The sequence below is a fragment of the Nerophis lumbriciformis genome, linkage group LG02, assembly GCF_033978685.3.
Source record: "Nerophis lumbriciformis linkage group LG02, RoL_Nlum_v2.1, whole genome shotgun sequence".
NCBI lineage: Eukaryota > Metazoa > Chordata > Actinopteri > Syngnathiformes > Syngnathidae > Nerophis > Nerophis lumbriciformis.
This window is the reverse complement of record NC_084549.2, coordinates 67,407,501-67,431,745: the sequence shown is the minus strand read 5'-3', so window position 1 is coordinate 67,431,745 and position 24,245 is coordinate 67,407,501. Positions and strand designations below refer to the sequence as shown.

The window sequence follows — 24,245 nt, the reverse complement described above, 5'->3', positions numbered from 1 at the left end:
ATAAAAGCATGTTAGTCGAAGGAACACAAAATAAATGACTTATGTAAGGAAAAAACTGGGTGCCATCTCTCAGGTGAGGCTTTGCCCCGCCGGTGCATCATTTACATGGTATTGTTTCTCACCACCGGGCATCTACAAACACGCTGTTGACCGCAGTCATTATTCTAGACGCCAACAAAACTTGTTGTGCAACGCTTAGTTGGGCGTGCGCTCCTCAAATATTTTTATTACTTGACACCGCGAGCAGCGACACGTGGACGCACGCCTTGCCCGCAGACCCAACACGCTAATAAACACAAACTTCTGACGCTAAACTAACATGCTAACTCACGACACCGACCACGACCACGCTGAACCAGCTTTTTAATATTCAACGCCAGTAAACATGAGTCACGGATACTGCTAATAAAATCAATCAATCAATCAATGTTTATCTATATAGCCCTAAATCACAAGTGTCTCAAAGGGCTGCACAAGCCACAATGACATCCTCGGTACAGAGCCCACATAAGGGCAAGGAAAAACTCACCCCAGTGGGACGTCGATGTGAATGACTATGAGAAACCTTGGAGAGGACCGCATATGTGGGTAAACACCCCCCCCCCCCCGGGGATGTCAACACTGTGCTGATAAAACCTGCTGATAAATGTCAACACTGTGCTAATAAAACGTGCCAAAAAAAAGTCAAGACTGTGCTAATTAAACATGCTGATAAATGTCAACACTTACTACCCTACTAAAAATATGTGTTTTATGTTGCACGATTGCACCAAGAAAAATTCCCAGTTTGTGAACCCGTTCTCAAACAATGGCAATAAAAACTATTCTGATTCTGATTCTGAAAACATGCTAATGAATATCAACACGATACTAATAAATCATGCTAATAAATGTCAACACTATGCTAATAAAACATGCTAATAAATGTCAACACTGACTATGCTAATAAAACATGCTAATACATGTCAACACTATGCTAATAAAACATGCTAATAAATGTAAACACTGACTATGCTAATAATACATGATAATACATGTAAACACTGACAATGCTAATAAATCATTCTAATAAATATCAACACTGACTATGCTAATAAATCATGCTAATACATGTCAACACTATGCTAATAAAACATGCTAATAAATGTCAACACTGACTATGCTAATAAATCATGCTAATACATATCAACACTAAGCTAATAAAACATGCTAAAAAATGTCAACACTGACTATGCTAATAAAACATGCTTATAAATGTAAACACTGACTATGCTAATATACCATGCTAATACATGTAAACACTTACTACCCTAGTAAAACATGCTAATAAATATCAACACTATACTGATAAATCATGTTAATAAATGTAAACACTGACTATGCTAATAAAACATGCTAATACATGTCAACACTATGCTAATAAAACATGCTAATAAATGTCAACACTGACTATGCTAATAAAACAGGCTAATAAATGTAAACACTGACTATGCTAATAATACATGATAATACATGTAAACACTGACAATGCTAATAAAACATGCTAATACATGTCAACACTATGCTAATAAAACATGCTAATAAATGTCAACACTGACTATGCTAATAAAACAGGCTAATAAATGTAAACACTGACTATGCTAATAATACATGATAATACATGTAAACACTGACTATGCTAATAAATAATTCTAATAAATATCAACACTGACTATGCTAATACATCATACTAATACATGTCAACACTATGCTAATAAAACATGCTAATAAATGTCAACACTGACAATGCTAATAAATCATTCTAATAAATGTAAAAACTGACTATGCTAATAAAACATGCTTATAAATGTAAACATTGACTATGCTAATAATACATACTAATACATGTAAACACTGACTATGCTAATAAAACAGGCTAATAAATTTAAACACTGACTATGCTAATCAAACTTTCTAATACATGTAAGCACTGACAATGCTAATAAATAATGCTAATACATGTCAACACAATGCTAATAAAACATGCTAATAAATGTCAACACTGACTATGCTAATAAAACATGCTTATAAATTTAAACACTGACTATGCTAATATACCATGCTAATACATGTAAACACTTACTACCCTAGTAAAACATGCTAATAAATATCAACACTATACTGATAAATCATGTTAATAAATGTAAACACTGACTATGCTAATAAAACATGCTAATACATGTCAACACTGACTATGCTAATAAAACATGCTAATAAATGTAAACACTGACTATGCTAATAAAACAGGCTAATAAATGTAAAGACTGACTATGCTAATAAAACATGTTTATAAATGCAAACACTGACTATGCTAATAAAACATGCTAATAAATGTCAACACTGACTATGCTAATAAAACATGCTAATAAATGTAAACACTGACTATGCTAATAAAACAGGCTAATAAATGTAAAGACTGACTATGCTAATAAAACATGTTTATAAATGTAAACACTGACTATGCTAATAAAACATGCTAATAAATGTAAACACTGACTATGCTAATAATACATGATAATACATGTAAACACTGACTATGCTAATAAATAATTATAATAAATATCAACACTGACTATGCTAATACATCATACTAATACATGTCAACACTATGCTAATAAAACATGCTAATAAATGTCAACACTGACAATGCTAATAAATCATTCTAATAAATGTAAAAACTGACTATGCTAATAAAACATGCTTATAAATGTAAACATTGACTATGCTAATAATACATGCTAATACATGTAAACACTGACTATGCTAATAAAACAGGCTAATAAATTTAAACACTGACTATGCTAATAAAACTTGCTAATACATGTAAACACTGACTATGCTAATAAAACTTGCTAATACATGTAAACACTGACTACGCTAATATACCATGCTAATACATGTAAACACTGACAATGCTAATAAAACTTGCTAATAAATGTCAACACTGACTATGCTAATAAAACATGCTAATAAATGTAAACACTGACTATGCTAATAAAACAGGCTAATAAATGTAAAGACTGACTATGCTAATAAAACATGTTTATAAATGTAAACACTGACTATGCTAATAAAACATGCTAATAAATGTAAACACTGACTATGCTAATAATACATGATAATACATGTAAACACTGACTATGCTAATAAATAATTATAATAAATATCAACACTGACTATGCTAATACATCATACTAATACATGTCAACACTATGCTAATAAAACATGCTAATAAATGTCAACACTGACAATGCTAATAAATCATTCTAATAAATGTAAAAACTGACTATGCTAATAAAACATGCTTATAAATGTAAACATTGACTATGCTAATAATACATGCTAATACATGTAAACACTGACTATGCTAATAAAACAGGCTAATAAATTTAAACACTGACTATGCTAATAAAACTTGCTAATACATGTAAACACTGACTATGCTAATAAAACTTGCTAATACATGTAAACACTGACAATGCTAATAAAACTTGCTAATAAATGTAAACACTGACTATGCTAATATACCATGCTAATACATGTAAACACTGACAATGCTAATAAAACTTGCTAATAAATGTAAACACTGACTATGACTATTTTTTTTTTCCGAAGAAAAATTAAATCTAACTCGGTTATCGTACGCTAAATCTTGCTCATAACTCATTGGTTTGTTTGTGTAAGCTAGCTGCCGTGGCTAACATGCTAACGACCCAAACGTTGATGAAGAGATGGCAGCCATGTTTGTTGTGCTTCTAGAAGGTTCCTGGGAGGAAGATGAGGAACAGATTAAGGAAACAAGACACAGGTGAAGACAAGATGAGAATATTTTGTCAGATGTCCTTGTTGATATTTTGTTTCCCTGATGGACGACACACAAAGCTGAAGTTGAAGAAAAAGGTCAGTTTGAGGTCTTTGACTCTGCACTTGGCACTGTGTGTGTGTGTGTGTGTGTGTGTGTGTGTGTGTGTGTGTGTGTGTGTGTGTGTGTGTGTGTGTGTGTGTGTGTGTGTGTGTGTGTGTGTGTGTGTGTGTGTGTGTCCTCCTATTAAAAGCCATACAAAAGATAAGGGATAAAACGAGAGTTACTGAGTGACAACATGGCCTACATACTTGCATGTTTGCTCTTCTAACTAGGACAACAAAGTCCTTTTTTCAATCAACTCTTATTATTCTTACTCAACCTTCTACACTTCTGCTCTAATACACTTTTCTTCACCTCATTCTTTATTGAAAATAACACACGTACACGTTTAGTCCAATGCCTTTATTAGCATGTTAACTAGCATCATTGTTGTGTTTATTAGCATGATGTGATTATGATTAGTTTTAACATGTTGACTAGCATGGCTAATGTGTTTTTTTTAGCATGTTGACTAGTGTGGTCAATGTATTTTCTAGCATGGTGATTAGCATGGCTAGAATGTTTATTAGCATGTTGACTAGCATGGCTATAATATTTATTAGCATGTTGACTAGTGTGGTCAATGTATTTTCTAGCATGGTGATTAGCAGGGCTAGAATGTTTATTAGCATGTTGACTAGCATGGCTAAAATGTTTATTAGCATGTTGACTAGCATGGCTAATAGGATTATTAGCATGTTGACTAGCATGGCTAATAGGATTATTAGCATGTTGACTAGCACAGCTAGAATTTTTATTAGCATGTTGACTAGCATGGCTAATAGGATTATTAGCATGTTGACTAGCACAGCTAGAATTTTTATTAGCATGTTGACTAGCATGGCTAATAGGATTATTAGCATGTTGACTAGTGTGGCCAATGTCTTTACTAGCGTGTTGATTAGCATGGCCAATGTATTTATTAGCCTGGTGATTAGCATGGTTAATGTGTTCATTAGCATTTTGACTAGCGTGGCTAATGTGTGAATTAGCATGTTGACTAGCATGGCTAGAATTGTTATTAGCATGTTGACTAGCATGGCTAATGTGTATATTAGCATGTTGACTAGCATGACTAATATGTTTATTAGCATGTTGACTAGCATGGCTAATATGTTTATTAGCATGTTGACTTGCATGACTAATGTGTGTATTAGCATGTTGACTAGCATGGCTACAATGTTTATTAGCATGTTGACTAGCATGGCTAATGTGTGTATTAGCATGTTGACTAGCATGGCTAATGTGTTCATTAGCATGTTGACTAGTATGGCTAGAATTTTTATTAGCACGTTGATTAGTGTGATTAATGTGTGTATCAGCATGTTGACTAGCATGGCTACAATGTTTATTAGCATGTTGACTAGCATGGCTAATAGTATTATTAGCATGTTGCCTAGTGTGGCTAATGTGTTCATTAGCATGTTGACTAGCATGGCTACAATTTTTATTAGCACGTTGATTAGTGTGATTAATGTGTGTATCAGCATGTTGATTAGAATGGCTAATATGTTTATTAGCATGTTGACTTGCATGACTAATGAGTGTATTAGCATGTTGACTAGCATGGCTACAATGTTTATTAGCATGTTGACTAGCATGGCTAATAGTATTATTAGCATGTTGACTAGTGTGGCTAATGTGTGTATTAGCATGTTGACTAGCATGGCTAATGTGTTCATTAGCATGTTGACTAGCATGGCTAATGTGTTCATTAGCATGTTGACTAGCATGGCCAATGTGTTCATTAGCATGTTGACTCGTGTGGCTAATGTGTTTATTAGCATGTTGACTAGCATGGCTAATGTGTGTATTAGCATGTTGACTAGCATGGCTAATGTGTTCATTAACATGTGGCTAATATGTTTATTAGCATCTGTGTTTATTAGCATGTTGACTAGCATGGCTAATGTGTGTATTAGCATGTTGACTAGCATGGCTAATGTGTTCATTAGCATGTTGTCTAGCATGGCTAATGTGTTCATTAGCATGTGGCTAATATGTTTATTATCATCTCTGTTTATTAGCATGTTGACTAGCATGGCTAATGTTTTCATTAGCATGTTGACTAGCATGGCTAATGTGTGTATTAGCATGTTGACTAGCATGGCTAATGTTTTCATTAGCATGTTGAGTAGCATGGCTAATGTGTTCATTAGCATGTTGACTAGCAGGGCTAATGTGTGTATTAGCATGTTGACTAGCATGGCTAATGTGTGTATTAACATGTTGACTAGCATGGCTAATGTGTTCATTAGCATGTTGACTAGCATGGCTAATGTGTGTATTAGCATGTTGACTAGGGTGACCATTTCCATGACACCAAAAAGGAGGACATTATGCGGCATATCAATAAATTACTATGGTGTACATAGGACTCTGGTATACTCTTATTTATAGTACAATTTTGAGTGGTTTAAAGATGACGTTTGTGTGGCTGAATAGGAAAAAATATTAAAGTCAAGTGTTTGTTAACAGTATTTGTATTTATTCAATACATTGTGGTGTTCAAAAAGTGACCACTGAGATGAATCTTTTCAAGTGCAGAGTGCCACAAAGCATAACATGTGTGGACTTAAATGTAGTTAACATATATAATTTTTAAAAAATGACACAAAAAATTGTCCACATCAACATCAAGGCTGCATGCTGCATATCTGGTTGCGTTATGCAGAATATGGGCCAAACAGTTTGCAGGGAGCACATCTTTTTGGCTCAGTTTCAGCTTCTGATACACACTGTTATGTTTGCCACAATTGACACTGGCATTGTCTGCTGCATATGCAGACATGTTTTTCACCTCTAAGCCAGACATCTCAAGTTTTGCCAGCAGCTGGTTTGTTATGGCTTCTGACGTTTCGTTGCTGTCACTATAAAAATCCAACAGGACATGTTGGATGCCTTCATCAAAGTGAAAATACCTTACCACAATGGGAAAACACTTGTTTGTTGCTTTATTTGAGGCGTCGGTTGCCACGGAAAAGGGTAGGTTGTTTTCTTTTATGTAGTCGGTATGTTCCTGTACCGAATAGTGAGTGATGACGTTCTCGCACAATGCCTTGGCTTTTGTTCGGCCACAGGCCATCCCTTTAGCTGTGGGCTAGACACTGAAAATCTCCCGGTCCACTTTCATGCCGCAGTCTAAACTTCTGTAGGGCTGGTGATGCTTTACAGCAGTGGTTCTCAACCTTTTTTCAGTGATGTACCCCCTGTGAACATTTTTTTAATTAAATCTTCAATCAATCAATCTTTATTTATATAGCCCTAAATCACAAGTGTCTCAAAGGGCTGCACAAGCCACAACGACATCCTCGGTACAAAGCCCACATACGGGCAAGGAAAAACTCACCCCAGTGGGACGTCGATGTGAATGACTATGAGAAACCTTGGAGAGGACCGCATATGTGGGTAACCCCCCCCCTCTAGGGGAGACCGAAAGCAATGGATGTCGAGTGGGTCTGACATAATATTGTGAGAGTCCAGTCCATAGTGGATCCAACATAATAGTAAGAGTCCAGTCCATAGTGGGGCCAGCAGGACACCATCCCGAGCGGAGACGGGTCAGCAGCGTAGAGATGTTCCCAGCCGATGCACAGGCGAGCGGTCCACCCCGGGTCCCGACTCTGGACAGCCAGCACTTCATCCATGGCCACCGGACCTGTGCCCCCCCCCCCCCTCAAGGAAAAGGGGAGCAGAGGAGAAAAGAAAAGAAACGGCAGATCAACTGGTCTAACAGGGGGCTATTTAAAGGCTAGAGTATACAAATGAGTTTTAAGATGGGACTTAAATGTAAATGTAAAGTACCCCCTAATCAGAGCAAAGCATTTTTGGTTGAAAAAAAGTGCTTTAAAGAAGTAAAATACAGCACTATGTCATCAGTTTCTGATTTATTAAATTGTATAACAGTGCAAAATATTGCTCATTTGTAGTGGTCTTTCTTGAACTATTTGGAAAAAAAGTGATTCAATTATAAATAAAGATGTCTACACATAGAAGTAATCATCAACTTAAAGTGCCCTCTTTGGGGATTGTAATAGAGATCCATCTGGATTCATGAACTTCATTCCAAACATTTCTTCACAAAAAAAGAAATCTTTAACATCAATATTTATGGAACATGTCCACAAAAAATCTAGCTGTCAACACTGAATATTGCATTGTTGCATTTCTTTTCACACTTCTTTTTGACAGACATTTTAGTGAGGGTCAAACCATCATGGCATGGGCGAAACTCTGGATTTATGGTAATGAATGGAATAGCCTACTTGATTTGATGTTCAGTTTATGAACTTACATTACATTATACCCCCAGGGGTACGCGTACCCCCATTTGAGAACCACTGCTTTACAGCATGGTACACCTTGCACAGCTCCGCAGCAGTTATCTTGTCATCCAGGGGCGACGAAACTTCATGAAAAAATGTCCTCATTGAAGAGGTACCTGCCGCACGTTTATTACTTTTATGTTTATCCGTACCCGCATGCCGTTCAATTGCAGCTTTCCCCTGACTACTTACGTCGACATCACATCGACAAAGTGTGCAGAAGCCATGGAATGAGTCTCGACTGCTTTTCGTTATAAATTCGTGCTCTTTTATCCATTCAGAATTAAACGAGGTCTTGTGTTTTGGCATGATGCTAACTTTCTGTCAATGTCATGCTGCAGCAGCACATGGACCCTTGTTTACTTTTTTAACCAATGATAAGCAGATTTGTATCCGACACCGCTCTTAGCCAATCATTTGATATGTTACTGCGTTGGGGCATTTTTTACGGTCTTTGATTGGCTATTGCGCTGCAGCCCAGCAAAGATGAAAAAACTCTGCTCTTCAAGCCTAGTGCCTCAAAAAGGAGGACAAATACGTGTCCGGCTTGATGCTGCGCCGGACGCCGGACAGGGCATTAAAAATCCGGACTGTCCGGCCTAAATCCGGACACCTGGTCACCCTAAGCATGGCTAGAATGTTTATTAGCATGTTGACTAGCATGGCTAGAATGTTTATTAGCATGTTGACTAGTGTGGCCAACGTATTTTCTAGCGTGGTGATTAGCAGGGCTAGAATGTTTATTAGCATGTTGACTAGCATGGCTAAAATGTTTATTAGCATGTTGACTAGCATGGCTAATAGGATTATTAGCATGTTGACTAGCATGGCTAATAGGATTATTAGCATGTTGACTAGCATAGCTAGAATGTTTATTAGCATGTTGACTAGCATGGCTAATAGGATTATTAGCATGTTGACTAGTGTGGCCAATGTCTATTAGCATGTTGATTAGCATGGCCAATGTATTTATTAGCCTGGTGATTAGCATGGTTAATGTGTTCATTAGCATTTTGACTAGCGTGGCTAATGTGTGAATTAGCATGTTGACTAGCATGGCTAGAATTTTTATTAGCATGTTGACTAGCATGGCTAATGTGTGTATTAGCATGTTGACTAGCATGACTAATATGTTTATTAGCATGTTGACTAGCATGGCTAATATGTTTATTAGTATGTTGACTTGCATTGACTAATGTGTGTATTAGCATGTTGACTAGCATGGCTAATGAGTTCATTAGCATGTTGACTAGTGTGGCCAATGTCTTTATTAGCGTGTTGATTAGCATGGCCAATGTATTTATTAGCCTGGTGATTAGCATGGCTAATGTGTTCATTAGCATTTTGACTAGCGTGGCTAATGTGTGAATTAGCATGTTGGCTAGCGTGGCTAGAATTTTTATTAGCATGTTGACTAGCATGGCTAAAGTGTGTATTAGCATGTTGACTAGCATGGCTACAATGTTTATTAGCATGTTGACTAGTATGGCTAATGTGTGTATTAGCATGTTGACTAGTGTGGCCAGTATTTATTAGCATGTTGACTAGCATGGCTAATGTGTTCATTAGCATGTTGACTAGCATGTCTAGAATTTTTATTAGCACGTTGATTCGTGTGATTAATGTGTGTATCAGCATGTTGACTAGAATGGCTAATATTTTTATTAGCATGTTGACTTGCATGGCTAATGTGTGTATTAACATGTTGACTAGCATGGCTACAATGTTTATTGGCATGTTGACTAGCATGGCTAATAGTATTATTAGCATGTTGACTAGCATGGCTAATGTGTTCATTAGCATGTTGACTAGCATGGCTAATATGTTATTTTAGCATATGGCTAATATGTTTATTAGCATCTCTGTTTATTAGCATGTTGACTAGCATGGCTAATGTGTTCATTAGTGTGTTGACTAGCATGGCTAATGTGTGTATTAGCATGTTGACTAGCATGGTTAATGTGATCATTAACATGTGGCTAATATGTTTATTAGCATGTTGACTTGCATGGCTAATGTGTGTATTAACATGTTGACTAGCATGGCTACAATGTTTATTAGCATGTTGACTAGCATGGCTAATGTGTTCACTAGCATGTTGACTAGCATGGCTAATATGTTCTTTTAGCATATGGCTATTATGTTTATTAGAATCTGTGTTTATTAGCATGTTGACTAGCATGGCTAATGTGTTCATTAGCGTGTTGACTAGCATGGCTAATGTGTGTATTAGCATGTTGACTAGCATGGTTAATGTGATCATTAGCATGTGGCTAATATGTTTATTAGCATGTGTTTATTAGCATGTTGACTAGCATGGCTAATGTGTTTATTAGCATGTTGACTCATGTGGCTAATATGTTTATTAGCATCTGTGTGTATTTGCATGTTGACTAGCATGGCTAATGTGTTCATTAGCATATTGACTTGTGTGGCTAATGTGTTTATTAGCATGTTGACTAGCATGGCTAATGTGTGTATTAGTATGTTGACTAGCATGGCTAATGTGTTCATTAGCATGTTGACTAGCATGGCTAATGTGTTCATTAGCATGTGGTTAATATGTTTATTAGCATCTGTGTTTATTAGCATGTTGACGAGCATGGCTATTGTGTTCATTAGCATGTGGCTAATATGTTTTTTAGCATCTGTGTTTAGCATGTTGACTAGCATGGCTAATGTGTGTATTAGCATGTTGACTAGCATGGCTAATGTGTTCATTAGCATGTGGCTAATATGTTTATTAGCATCTGTGTTTCGCATGTTGACTAGCATGGCTAACATTGTTTAGTACTGCAGTATTCCACATGGGAAGCAGGTCAATAATAGTTGATGAGACACAAAAAGGAATATTTGTTCATGTCTCTTTTAATAAATAAAGAGTGAAAGAGAGCAAGTTGGAATGGTAATAATACAGAACAAGAAGGACAAGACAAAAAGTACAATTTAAGCGGAGAATCGACGAAGACTGCCGAGCTCAAACAGGAAGTAAGTGTGCTTTACAACACAACTGCTTCCTGTTTACGCACTTGTGTCATCAGGACTGGGATGGCGACTGACTGACTGAGACAAAAGAAGCTTTGAGAGCCACTGGCCTCTCTCGCTGTGCGTGTGCGTGTGCGTGTGTTTGTGTGTGTGCGAGTTCTGGCAATGCTTACTTAATGGGGACATCGCTCTGTTTACACCAGACCTGGGCAAATTAAGGCTCGGGGGCCAAATGCGGCCCATTGAGCTTTTCAATCTGGCCCGCCGGACATTCCCAAATAATTTTTTTAGATCTTTAAGATGGAAAGTGTAGCTGCCATTATGATTTTCTAATGACCGTAAGTCTTCAACTATACAAAGTATTTTAATAGCTGGAATCTGCGCTTTTGCATGATATACTAGTTACTATGGTAATATAATTAGTTACTATGGTAATCTAAGTCACAGCAGCTCAAACCAGGCACCAAGCAGTGTGGGTGGGGAGCGTTTCCAGAGTGTCCAGCCTGAAATGCGGGTGTCAGGGACAGGCGCGGAAGGAGATTTTTACAGAAAAGTTGGGGGGGGTCACCCACATATGCGGTCCTCTCCAAGGTTTCTCACAGTCATTCACATTGACATCCCACTGGGTTGTGAGTTTTTCCTTGCCCTTATGTGGGCTCTGTACCGAGGATGTCGTTGTGGCTTGTGCAACCCTTTGAGACACTTGTGATTTAGGGCTATATAAATAAATATTGATTGATTGATTGATTGAAGTTCTAAAGATTAGTTATATATCAGATCGTAGGTCTTAGTTTTTTTTACCCTTCATATTTCACTGTTTGTTGCATTTTTGTTGCGTTTCGCTTGATTGTAAAATATGTGGATGGAGAGGGGTGTGACCAATGTTCCCTCTAGTTTTTCATGTGTGTGAGCAAACGCAAAAATTCCCTGAGCATTCAGTGGAGCACATGTGAGCAACATCAGACGTGCACACTGTGGCTACACCAGCAGCACACCTGTCCCAAACCTGACTAAATAACAAGTTCAATCTCCATCCATCCATCCATTTTCTACCGCTTGTCCCTTTCGGGGTCGCGGGGGGTGCTGGAGCCTATCTCAGCTGCATTAGGGCAGAAGGCGGGGTACACAGACAACATTCTCTTATTATTATAATCAAATGACAGCGGTCATTTCCATGAGGTTATTTTCTAATATAAGTGTTTAGGTCCACTTACAATGACAATAACAAAAAATATTGTTTTTCATGAACTGTGTACTTGTATTGTTTGTCTGGGTGGAGGTCCTGCTTTGGAAAAAGTTTGTACCGCTTTCAGACATTGCATTTAGTTCCCATTAAAACATTCACATGTTGCACAATGAGATGTAAGCAGGGGATCATGTGTACATTCCTGTAACTTCCTGTTTGTAAAAAATATATTTTTATTAGCATTTATTTAATAGACTAACAGCAATTCATGATTAATATTTATAAATTAAGATTCCTAATAAATGACACTAGAATAAGCACACATTTGATTGGTAAATCATAGTGTAACGACCTGGAATGACACTTTATGTGTGGTGTTGGAGTTGTCCGACTTTTTGTGTCGCTGTAAAGGCATCACTGGCTAAGTGCCATATGTGCATGTGTTGGCGCAAGTGAGAAAGAGCGAGCGGCTGCTGTTGATATAACAAAGTTGCTTTTGGTCTGGTTTGTACTGCAGAAAATGACCACTTTTGCTAGATATAATTTTTTTTACTAATGTTTGGTGATGTGTTTATGGCCGACAATAAAGAGTTTTGCTCAGTAAAGTGATGGATGGAATTCATGTCCTCAAAGCGTCTCGACAGACGTTACAATATTTGAACAATGATGGCGAAAACTGTTTTCTCTGTCGTGTCGAAAATTGTTATGCGCTTATTTTTTTATTTGATTTTGTGCGTGGCATAGATTTGCTGTGCGCAGAGGACGCTTGAGCAGTGCGCAATTGCACAGGCGCGCACCTTAGAGGGAACATTGGGTGTGACGTTCATATGTTGCCAATATTCAGTGTTTTATCCTTCATAGTTAATATTGTAAATCCCAAATTCTTTATTTTCATGTACATTCTGGGTGTCTCATTAAGTAGAAAATGAAAAATTCCATTCCGTTTTTTAACGTTTTTAGCATTCAATAAGACATTATTGTGAGGTTTTGTATTAGTATTCCTAAAAAATAATATACCAGCCCCCAGACACATTTTTTTCTCTACATTTGGCCCCCCGAGTCAAAATAATTGCCCAGGCCTGGTTTACACAGTCACCTTTAGGGGACCTCTGACGGTATGGGGACAAAAAAACAGGTCCCCTAAAGGGAAACTTTGTAAATGATAGTCAGATCCATTCTGAAGTTGCCTAAGTGATTTTTAAGCTTTGGCCCATAAAACATGTTTACTGAAAAGTAAATCTAATTTTAACTTTTTATTTTTATTTTTATTTTTATTTTTTAATGGTCCTCAGTAGTCACGTACAAATTTGTGTGAATTATGCAAAATTATTTAAAATGTTTTTTATTATTTTTAAATTATTTAAATTACAACACAACTGCTTCCTGTTTACGCACTTGTGTCATCAGGACTGGGATGGCGACTGACTGAGTGGGACAAAAGAAGCTTTGAGAGCCACTGGCCTCTCTCGATGTGTGTGTGTGTGTGTGTGTGTGTGTGTGTGTGTGTGTGTGTGTGTGTGTGTGTGTGTGTGTGTGTGTGTGTGTGTGTGTGTGTGTGTGTGTGTGTTCTGGCAATGCTACATCGCTCTGTTTACACAGTTGCCTTTAGGAGACCTCTGACGGTATGGGGACAAAAAAAACAGGTCCCCTAAAGGGAAACCTTTTTAAATGATAGTCAGATCCATTCTGAAGTGATTTTTAAGCTTTGGCCCATAAAACATGTTTACTGGTTAGTTTGAGTGTGAGACATTTGCACAGCAGCCCCCTCATCGGGCTGTAGCTGGTACTGCACTCGCCGCTCTGCTCACACTTCTTCCGTGTATAGTTACCGTATTTTCCGCACTATAAGGCGCACCTTCAATGAATGGCCTATTCTAAAATTTTGTTCATATATAAGGCGCACCGCATTATAAGGCGCATAGAATAGATGCTACAGTAGAGGCTGGGGTTACGTTTAGCATTCCGTAGTTGCGAGACCTGGTGTGGCTCAATATTGGTCCATATATAAGGCGCACCGGATTATAAGGCACACTGTCAGCTTTTGAGACAATTGGAGGTTTTTAGGTGCGCCTTATAGTGCGGAAAATACGGTAATCACTTCCACCAGGTCCCCATAACTAAGGTGGTTTGTTGTTTTGTTTTGTTGTGTGTGTGTGTGTGTGTGTGTGTGTGTGTGTGTGTGTGTGTGTGTTCTGGCAATGCTTACTTAATGGGGACATGGCTCTGTTTACACAGTCACCTTTAGGGGACCTCTGACGGTATGGGGACAAAAAAACAGGTCCCCTAAAGGGAAACCTTTTTAAATGATAGTCAGATCCATTCTGAAGATGCCTAAGTGATTTTTAAGCTTTGGCCCATAAAACATGTTTACTGAAAAGTAAACATCTAATTTGAACTTCTTTTTTTTTTTTTTTTAATGGTCCTCAGTAGTCACGTACAAATTTGTGTGAATTATGCAAAATTATTTTTAAAAATTTCATTATTTTAAATTATTTGAATTACAACACAACTGCTTCCTGTTTACGCACTTGTGTCATCAGGACTGGGATGGCGACTGACTGACTGAGACAAAAGAAGCTTTGAGAGCCACTGGCCTCTCTTGCTCTGTGTGTGTGTGTGTGTGTGTGTGTGTGTGTGTGTGTGTGTGTGTGTGTGTGTGTGTGTGTGTGTTCGGGCAATGCTTACTTAATGGGGACATTGGTCTGTTTACACAGTCACCTTTAGGGGACCTCTGACGGTATGGGGACTAAAAAACAGGTCCCCTAAAGGGAAACCTTTTTAAATGATAGTCAGATCCATTCTGAAGATGCCTAAGTGATTTTTAAAACATGTTTACTGAAAAGTAAACATGTTTAACATCTAATCTAATTTTTTTTCCAAATGGTCCTCAGTAGTCATGTACAAATTTGTGTGAATTATGCGAAATCTTTTAAATTTGGTCCCCATGAACCATATTACCGTATTTTTCGGATTATAAATCACAGTTTTTTTCATAGTTGCGATTTATACTCTGGAGCGACTTATGTGTGAAATTATTAACACATTACCTTAAAATATCAAATAATATTATTTATCTCATTCACGTAAGAGACTAGGCCAGGGGTCGGCAACCCGCGGCTCTAGAGCCGCATGCGGCTCTTTAGCGCCGCCCTAGTGGCTCTCTGGAGCTTTTTCAAAAATGTATGAAAAATGGAAAAAGATGAGGGGAAAATTTTTGTTTGTTTGTTTGAATATGGTTTCCGTAGGAGGACAAACATGACGCAAACCTCCCTAATTGTTATAAAGCACACTGTTTATATTAAACATGCCTCATTGATTCGAGTATTTGGCGAGCGCCGTTTTGTCCTACTAATTTTGGCGGTCCTTGAACTCACCGTAGTTTGTTTACATGTATAACTTTTCTCTGACTTTCTCGGACATGGTTTATGCCACTTCTTTTTCTGTCTCATTTTGTCCACCAAACTTTTAACGATGTGCATGAATGCACAAAGGTGAGTTTTGTTGATGTTATTGACTTGTGTGGAGTGCTAATCAGACGTATTTGGTCACTGCATGACTGCAAGCTAATCGATGCTAACATGCTATTTAGGCTAGCTATATGTACATATTGCATCATTATGCCTAATTTGTAGCTATATTTGAGGTCATTTAGTTTCCTTTAAGTCATCTTAATTCAATTTGTATCTCATGACACACTATCTGTATGTAATATGGCTTTTAAATTTTTGCGGCTCAAGACAGCTTTGTTTTTGTATTTTTGCTCCAGTATGGCTCTTTCAACATTTTGGGTTGCCGACCCCTGGACTAGGCGTATATCAGCAATCGTCACACACACACACGTCAACCGATAAAGATTTGGATGAAAATTGATCATTTCAACATTGGCGGTAACTTATAAAAACTGAGAAGTGCGACTTATACTCTAGTGCGACTTATATATGTTTGTTTTTTTCCTTCTTTATTATGCATTTTCGACCGGTGCGACTTATACTCCGGAGCGACTTATAATCCGAAAAATACGGTAACTCTTTTTCCCCAGGGTCCCCAGTAAGAATGATCAGCACATTACTTCATCAATCCAGAGATTTAAAGACGTGTATGAGCTAACTGGGCAGTGGACATTTTACACCATTTTTGTTATGTCTCCAGTGGTCCCCACAAATCATGATCAAAAACTTGGTCCCCATTCCAACTGATAACCAGTGTGTGTGTGTGTGTGTGTGTGTGTGTGTGTGTGTTGACCCACATTGCTGACGGCGCCTGGGCAACAGGTGTTACCATGGAAACACACTTGGCACTAAACTTTTCTCACGCTCTCGTCATTTCTCCACCCGTCCCGCTAAGCTAATGCTAAGCTAACGCTTGGCTAAAAGGCTGCTGTCAATCAAAAGACTACACCAAACAATGTCTTCTTCTTCTACAAACGACACGACAAGGTCGCCCAATCGAGGCTTCCTCCTCGCCGGCGACACGATATGCTAACTTCCTTAGCACGTAGCGAGGTTGCGTTTACATGCGTACTAGTGGGGGCGCGCTAGCTGCACTGCTAACTTGTTGAGGGGCTCGTGTTACGTAGGGTTCCTTTAAATACACGTGTACTGTGCCTTTAAGAAAGGCGGCGGCGTCGAGGGGGAGCAAAACAAAGGAAGATGGCGGCGGGTCACTGGAGGCCAAAGCCCTCGGCGTTGGAGATGGCGATGGTCAGTTTGTGCTTCAGCTCCTTCCTGCTGCGATACGGCGGCAGGCAGATCTGATTGAAGCACGTGTGCGATACAGGCAGCCTGACGATAACACACACACACACACACACACCTGTAGTCACGTGTGTGTTACATGAAAACATCATCTGTGTGTGTGTGTGTTACATGAAAACATCATCTGTGTGTGTTACACGAAAACATCATCTGTGTGTGTGCGTGTGTGTGTGTGTGTGTGTGTGTGTGTGTGTGTCTGTGTGTGTGTGTGTGTGTGTGTGTGTGTGTGTGTGTGTGTATAAGGCATGCAGCTATCCATTATTTAAGTTAAGTTAAGTTAAAGTACCAATGACTGTCACACACACATTAGGTGTGGTAAAATTTGTCCTCTGCATTTGACCCATCCCCTTGTTCCACTGCCTGGGAGGTGAGGGGAGCAGTGAGCAGCAGCGGTGGCTGCGCCCGGGAATCATTTTTGGTGGTTTAACCCCCAATCGCAACCCTTGATGCTGAGTGCCAAGCAGGGAGGTAATGGCTCCCATTTTTATATTGTCTTTGGTATGACTCGGCCGGGGTTGGAACTCACAACCTACCCATCTCAGGGCGGACACTCTAACCACAAGTCATCTATCAGTTAGTTTGTTGGAGTAATCAGATTAAAAAAAAAACTTATATCCTCAGTGCTTATTTTAGGGAAAATTTAAAAAAAATGTCTCTATTTGTCAGAATTTTTATTACCTTCTATTTAACTTCAATTTACCTTCTATTTAACTTATTTTACATTTAATTACCATCTATTTAAGTTATGTATCTTTTATTTACCTTCTATTACCTTTTATTTACCTTCTTTCTAACTTATTTTACCTTCTATTTATCTTTTATTTACCTTCTATTGCCTTCTAATTATCTTTTATTTACCTTCTTTCTAACATACTTTACCTTCTATTTACTTTATATTGCCTTCTATTTACCTTCTATTAACTTATTTTACTTTCTATTGCCTTCTATTTCTTTTATTGACCTTCTATTACCTTTTATTTACCTTCTTTCTAACTTATTTTACCTTCTATTTACCCTCTATTTGTCTATTATTTACATTCTATTGCCTTCTATTTATCTTTTATTTACCTTATATTTATCTTTTATTTACCTTCTTTACCTTCTATTTACCTTCTTTATAACTTATTTTACCTTCTATTTACTTTCTATTTATCTTTTATTTACCTTCTATTGCCTTCTATTTATCTTTTATTTACCTTCTATTTATCTTTTATTTACCTTCTATTACCTTCTTTCTAACTTATTTTACCTTCTATTTACTTAATATTGCCTTCTATTACCTTTTATTTACCTTCTTTCTAACGTACTTTACCTTCTATTGCCTTCTATTTGACTTTTATTTACCTTCTATTACCATTTATTTACCTTATATTGCCTTCTATTTACCTTCTAATAACTTATTTTACTTTCTATTACCTTCTATTTTTCTTTTATTTACCTTCTATTTACCTTCTTTCTAACTTATTTTACCTTCTATTTATCTTTTATTGACCTTCTATTACCTTTTATTTACCTTCTTTCTAACTTATTTTACCTTCTATTTACCTTCTATTACCTTCTGTATAACTTATTTTACCTTCTATTTACTTCATATTGCCTTTTATTTACCTTCTATTAACTTATTTTACTTTCTATTGCTTTCTATTTATCTTTTATTGACCTTCTATTACCTTTTTAACTTATTTTACTTTCTATTTACCTTATATTGCCTTCCATTTACATTCTAATAACTAATTTTACTTTCTATTGCCTTCTATTTATCTTCTATTACTTTTTATTTACCTTCTTTCTAACTTATTTTACCTTCTATTTATCTTTCATTTACCTTATATTACCTTTTATTTAACTTCTTTCTAACTTATTTTACCTTCCATTTATCTTTTATTTACCTTCTATTACCTTCTTTCTAACTTATTTTACCTTCTATTTACTTTATATTGCCTTCTATTTACCTTCTATTAACTTATTTTACTTTCCATTGCCTTCTATTTATCTTTTATTGACCTTCTATTACCTTTTATTTACCTTCTATTTACCTTCTATTGCCTTCTATTTGACTTTTATTTACCTTCTATTACCTTTTATTTACCTTCTATAACCTTTTATTGACCTTCTTTTTAACTTATTTTACTTTCTATTGACCTTATATTGCCTTCTATTTACCTTCTAATAACTAATTTTACTTTCTATTGCCTTCTATTTATCTTTTATTTACCTTTTATTACCTTTTATTTACCTTCTTTCTAACTTATTTGACCTTCTATTTATCTTCTATTACCTTTTATTTACCTTCTTTCTAACTTATTTTACCTTCTATTAACTTATCATATATATCCACACACACATATATACTGTATATATATATATATATATATATATATTAATAAATAATATTGCATGGCGAAAGTGCATTAGCATGTGGCTAAGACGTTCAGTCCTTTCCCACAGAAGTGCAATCTATTTGTGGTGGTGTGTGTGTGAGAGTGTGCGTGAGTGTGTGTGTGTGTGTGTGTGTGTGTGTGTGTGTGTGTGTGTGTGTGTGTGTGTGTGTGTGTGTGTGTGTGTGCGTGTGTGTGTGTGTGCGGACGCGCGTGTCTACCAGTCGGTGGGGGCATCCAGTTTGGAGATTTTGAAGTTTAGGTCGGCCATTCCTCCCACGGGAATGCGGTCACTTCCTGTGGCAAAGTGCAGCAACTTCTTCTGCAGCTCCAGCGGGAAGGCAAGCACCACCTCCCAGAAACTCCTACACACACACACACACAGTGACGTCACGTATGCACCACCTCTCCCAGAGTGGATGCATCTGCGTAGCCCGGCAACAGGAAGTGGCGTAGGTCACCTGACGGTGGCGTCGTTCTTGCCGTATCCGTCGTAGATGGCGGCCCGCTGCAGGGCGTTCATGTCCAGCTGAGGACTTCCACACACCAACATCTCCACCTCCTCCGGACGCAGCAGCTGGCAGGGGCACACGTAGCATGCAATCAGTCACGCCCCTTGACCTTTGACCTTCCACTGTCAGATGCGGTCAGCGACAAAAAAAATAATAATCATTTCAAAATAAGACGCAACGGGAAGTGGAGGATGTCGGAACAGTGGAGTGAGTCGAGCAATCGGGAAGTGATGTCACATGTGATGTCATCGCTCACACTAATCAGCAGTGTGTGTGTGTGTGTGTGTGCGTGTGTGTGCTCACCATGAGTGCGTCAGAGGCACACACACTGTGGAAGCCGTGGTAGAAGGCAGCAAACTGCTTGCAGATGGACTTGTTGAGCAGGAAGTCCACGTAAAGATGCACATACTCTGCACAGCAGGTCACATGACACACAAACAGGTCACATGACACACAAACAGGTCACATGACACACAAAGACAAAAGCAGTACGTGAGAGAAAGTCCCAGCGTGTTCCTGTTTGGCTACTTTGTGCAGGAAGTAGTAGAAGAAATGTTTACTTTCACTTTGTTACACACTGACAACAAATACTACTACTGTAATCGATACTTTAATACTACGACTGTACTGTAAAGTTAATTGTACTACTATACTGTATATTTAATACCACTACTACACTGTATATTAATACAACTGTTGTACTCTATATAGTACTTGAAAGTATATGTTTGAGGTACATGAACGTATATGTTTTAAGTACATGAAAGTATATGTTTGAGGCACATGAAAGTATATATGAAAATATATATTTGAGGTACATGAAAGTATATGTTTGAGGTACATGAAAGTATATATGAAAGTATATGTTTGAGGTACATGAAAGTATATGTTTGATGTACGTGAAAGTATGTTTGAGGTACATGAAAGTATATGTTTGAGGTACATGAAAGTATATGTGAAAGTATATGTTTGAGGTACATGAAAGTATATGTTTGAGGTACATGAAAGTATATGTTTGAGGTACATGAAAGTATATGTTTGATGTACATGAAAGTATATGTTTGAGGTACATGAAAGTATATAGAAAGTATGTTTGAGGTACATGAAAGTATATATTTGAGGTACATGAAAGTATATATGAAAGTATGTTTGAGGTACATGAAAGTATATGTTTGATGTACATGAAAGTATGTTTGAGGTACATGAAAGTATGTTTGAGGTACATGAAAGTATATTTTTGAAGTACATGAAAGTATATGTTTGAGGTACATGAATGTATATGTTTGATGTACATGAAAGTATATATTTGAAGTACATGTTAGTATGTGTTTGAGGTACATGAAAGTATATGTTTGAAGTACATGAAAGTATATGTTTGAGGTGCATGAAAGTATATGTTTGAGGTGCATGAAAGTATATGTTTGAGGTACATGTAAGTATATGTTTGAGGTACATGAAAGTATGTTTGATGTACATGAAAGTATATGTTTGAAGTACATGTAAGTATGTGTTTGAGGTACATGAAAGTATATGTTTTAAGTACATGAAAGTATATGTTTGATGTACATGAAAGTATGTTTGATGTACATGAAAGTATATGTTTGAGGTACACGAAAGTATATGTTTGAAGTACATGTAAGTATGTGTTTGAGGTACATGAAAGTATATGTTTGAGGCACATGAAAGTATATATGAAAATATATATTTGAGGTACATGAAAGTATATGTTTGAGGTACATGAAAGTATATATGAAAGTATATGTTTGAGGTACATGAAAGTATATGTTTGATGTACGTGAAAGTATGTTTGAGGTACATGAAAGTATATGTTTGAGGTACATGAAAGTATATGTGAAAGTATATGTTTGAGGTACATGAAAGTATATGTTTGAGGTACATGAAAGTATATGTTTGAGGTACATGAAAGTATATGTTTGATGTACATGAAGGTATATGTTTGAGGTACATGAAAGTATATAGAAAGTATGTTTGAGGTACATGAAAGTATATATTTGAGGTACATGAAAGTATATATGAAAGTATGTTTGAGGTACATGAAAGTATATGTTTGATGTACATGAAAGTATGTTTGAGGTACATGAAAGTATGTTTGAGGTACATGAAAGTATATTTTTGAAGTACATGAAAGTATATGTTTGAGGTACATGAATGTATATGTTTGATGTACATGAAAGTATATATTTGAAGTACATGTTAGTATGTGTTTGAGGTACATGAAAGTATATGTTTGAAGTACATGAAAGTATATGTTTGAGGTGCATGAAAGTATATGTTTGAGGTACATGAAAGTATGTTTGAGGTACATGTAAGTATATGTTTGAGGTACATGAAAGTATGTTTGATGTACATGAAAGTATATGTTTGAAGTACATGTAAGTATGTGTTTGAGGTACATGAAAGTATATGTTTTAAGTACATGAAAGTATATGTTTGATGTACATGAAAGTATATGTTTGATGTACATGAAAGTATATGTTTGAGGTACACGAAAGTATATGTTTGAAGTACATGTAAGTATGTGTTTGAGGTACATGAAAGTATATGTTTTAAGTACATGAAAGTATATGTTTGAAGTACATGAAAGTATATGTTTGAAGTACATGTAAATATGTGTTTGATGTACATGAAAGTATATGTTTGAGGTACATGTAAGTATATGTTTGAGGTACATGTAAGTATATGTTTGAGGTACTTTACCCTTCCTGTTGTATTTGTTGACAGGTATTTTGTCACCTCCTGGCTTCAGGTTGTACCATTTGACCACGCCCATTTCCTCCTGACACACCTGAACACATCATCACTAATTTTAGCTCAGTGTTGTTGTTGTTAAAAGCTGTTGACACTTGAGTGGCAGGTGGGCACACTGATCACTAAGCAAAAGGGCGGGGGTGAGAACCGCGCTCAGAAAACTGAAGTCATTTAGACAAAGTCAGAACAGGAAGTAAAACCCAAATAAGAGCATTCCAAACAGGAAATAGCACCCGAATAAAACCCCAAATAGGACATGACCTGTCGCCACAGGTCAGTAAGTAGATTCATCACCATGCTAATCCACATATGTGGCGGCCATCTTAACGTTCCAATTTCGGCCAATGCATCACGACAAGTTGTGTATTTAAAAGAAATCATAACTTTCTCATTTCTCAGCCAGTTGTCGTTTTTAAATGTAAAAACCTATGCTATGTATACATATTCAATGTTTTGTTTAAAAAAATAAACTTATGTATAAAAGATTATTCATAGTAAAAATAGCCCTGTTGTACAAAATTAAAGTGAGTGTGGATGCTGAGCTTTAGCAGTTGAAATTGTCAATTTAAACTTCTTCTCCACACCAGCACTTTCCTGTTTGTAGGAATTTGCTGCAGAAATGTTGAAGTCCGACCTTTGACCTGAACTCACGGGGCCGGTCAGGTGTCATTCCCAGGCCAGGTTTGGCCCCCAGGAACGCACACACACATATAGCCCTGCTCTAGACTCTTTTTCATCTACTTCCTGTTGATATTCATCTACTTGTTTACTTCCTGTCAATAGTCATCAACTTGTTGACTTCCTGTTGATATTCATCTACTTGTTCACTTCCTGTTGATATTTATCCACTTGTTGACTTCCTGTTGATAGTCATCTACTTGTTCACTTCCTGTTGATATTCATCTACTTGTTCACTTTCTGTTGATAGTCATTTACTTGTTCACTTCCTATTGATATTCATCTACTTGTTCACTTCCTGTTGATATTCATCTACTTGTTCACTTCCTGTTGATAGTCATCTACTTGTTCACTTCCTGTTGATAGTCATCTACTTGTTCACTTCCTATTGATACTCATCTACTTGTTCACTTCCTGTTGATCTTCATCTACTTGTTCACTTCCTGTTGATAGTCATCTACTTGTTCACTTTCTGTTGGTAGTCATTTACTTGTTCACTTCCTGTTGACATTCATCTACTTGTTCACTTCCTGTTGACATTCATCCACTTGTTCACTTCCTGTTGAAATTCATCTACTTGTTTACTTCCTGTTGATAGTCATCTACCTGTTCACTTCCTGTTCATATTTACCTACTTGTTCACTTCTTGTTGATAATCATCGACTTGTTCACTTCCTGTTGACATTCATCTACTTGTTCACTTCGTGTTGAAATT

At 37.0% G+C, this 24,245-nt stretch overlaps 1 protein-coding gene across 1 annotated transcript in view; it reads right to left on the bottom strand.

The window, feature by feature from the left end:
- Positions 1 to 14,615: 14,615 nt before the first annotated feature.
- hectd2 (HECT domain containing 2) overlaps positions 14,616 to 24,245 on the bottom strand; it is a 36,154-nt gene continuing 26,524 nt past the window's right edge. The window contains exons 18-22 of the mRNA XM_061967620.1: positions 22,802 to 22,889; positions 20,387 to 20,493; positions 20,033 to 20,148; positions 19,793 to 19,936; positions 14,616 to 17,220 (exon numbers count right to left, since the gene is read on the bottom strand). Coding sequence (XP_061823604.1) covers positions 17,100 to 17,220; positions 19,793 to 19,936; positions 20,033 to 20,148; positions 20,387 to 20,493; positions 22,802 to 22,889 — 576 coding nt within the window. The 3' untranslated portion in view covers positions 14,616 to 17,099. The remainder of the gene's footprint in view (positions 17,221 to 19,792; positions 19,937 to 20,032; positions 20,149 to 20,386; positions 20,494 to 22,801; positions 22,890 to 24,245) is intronic.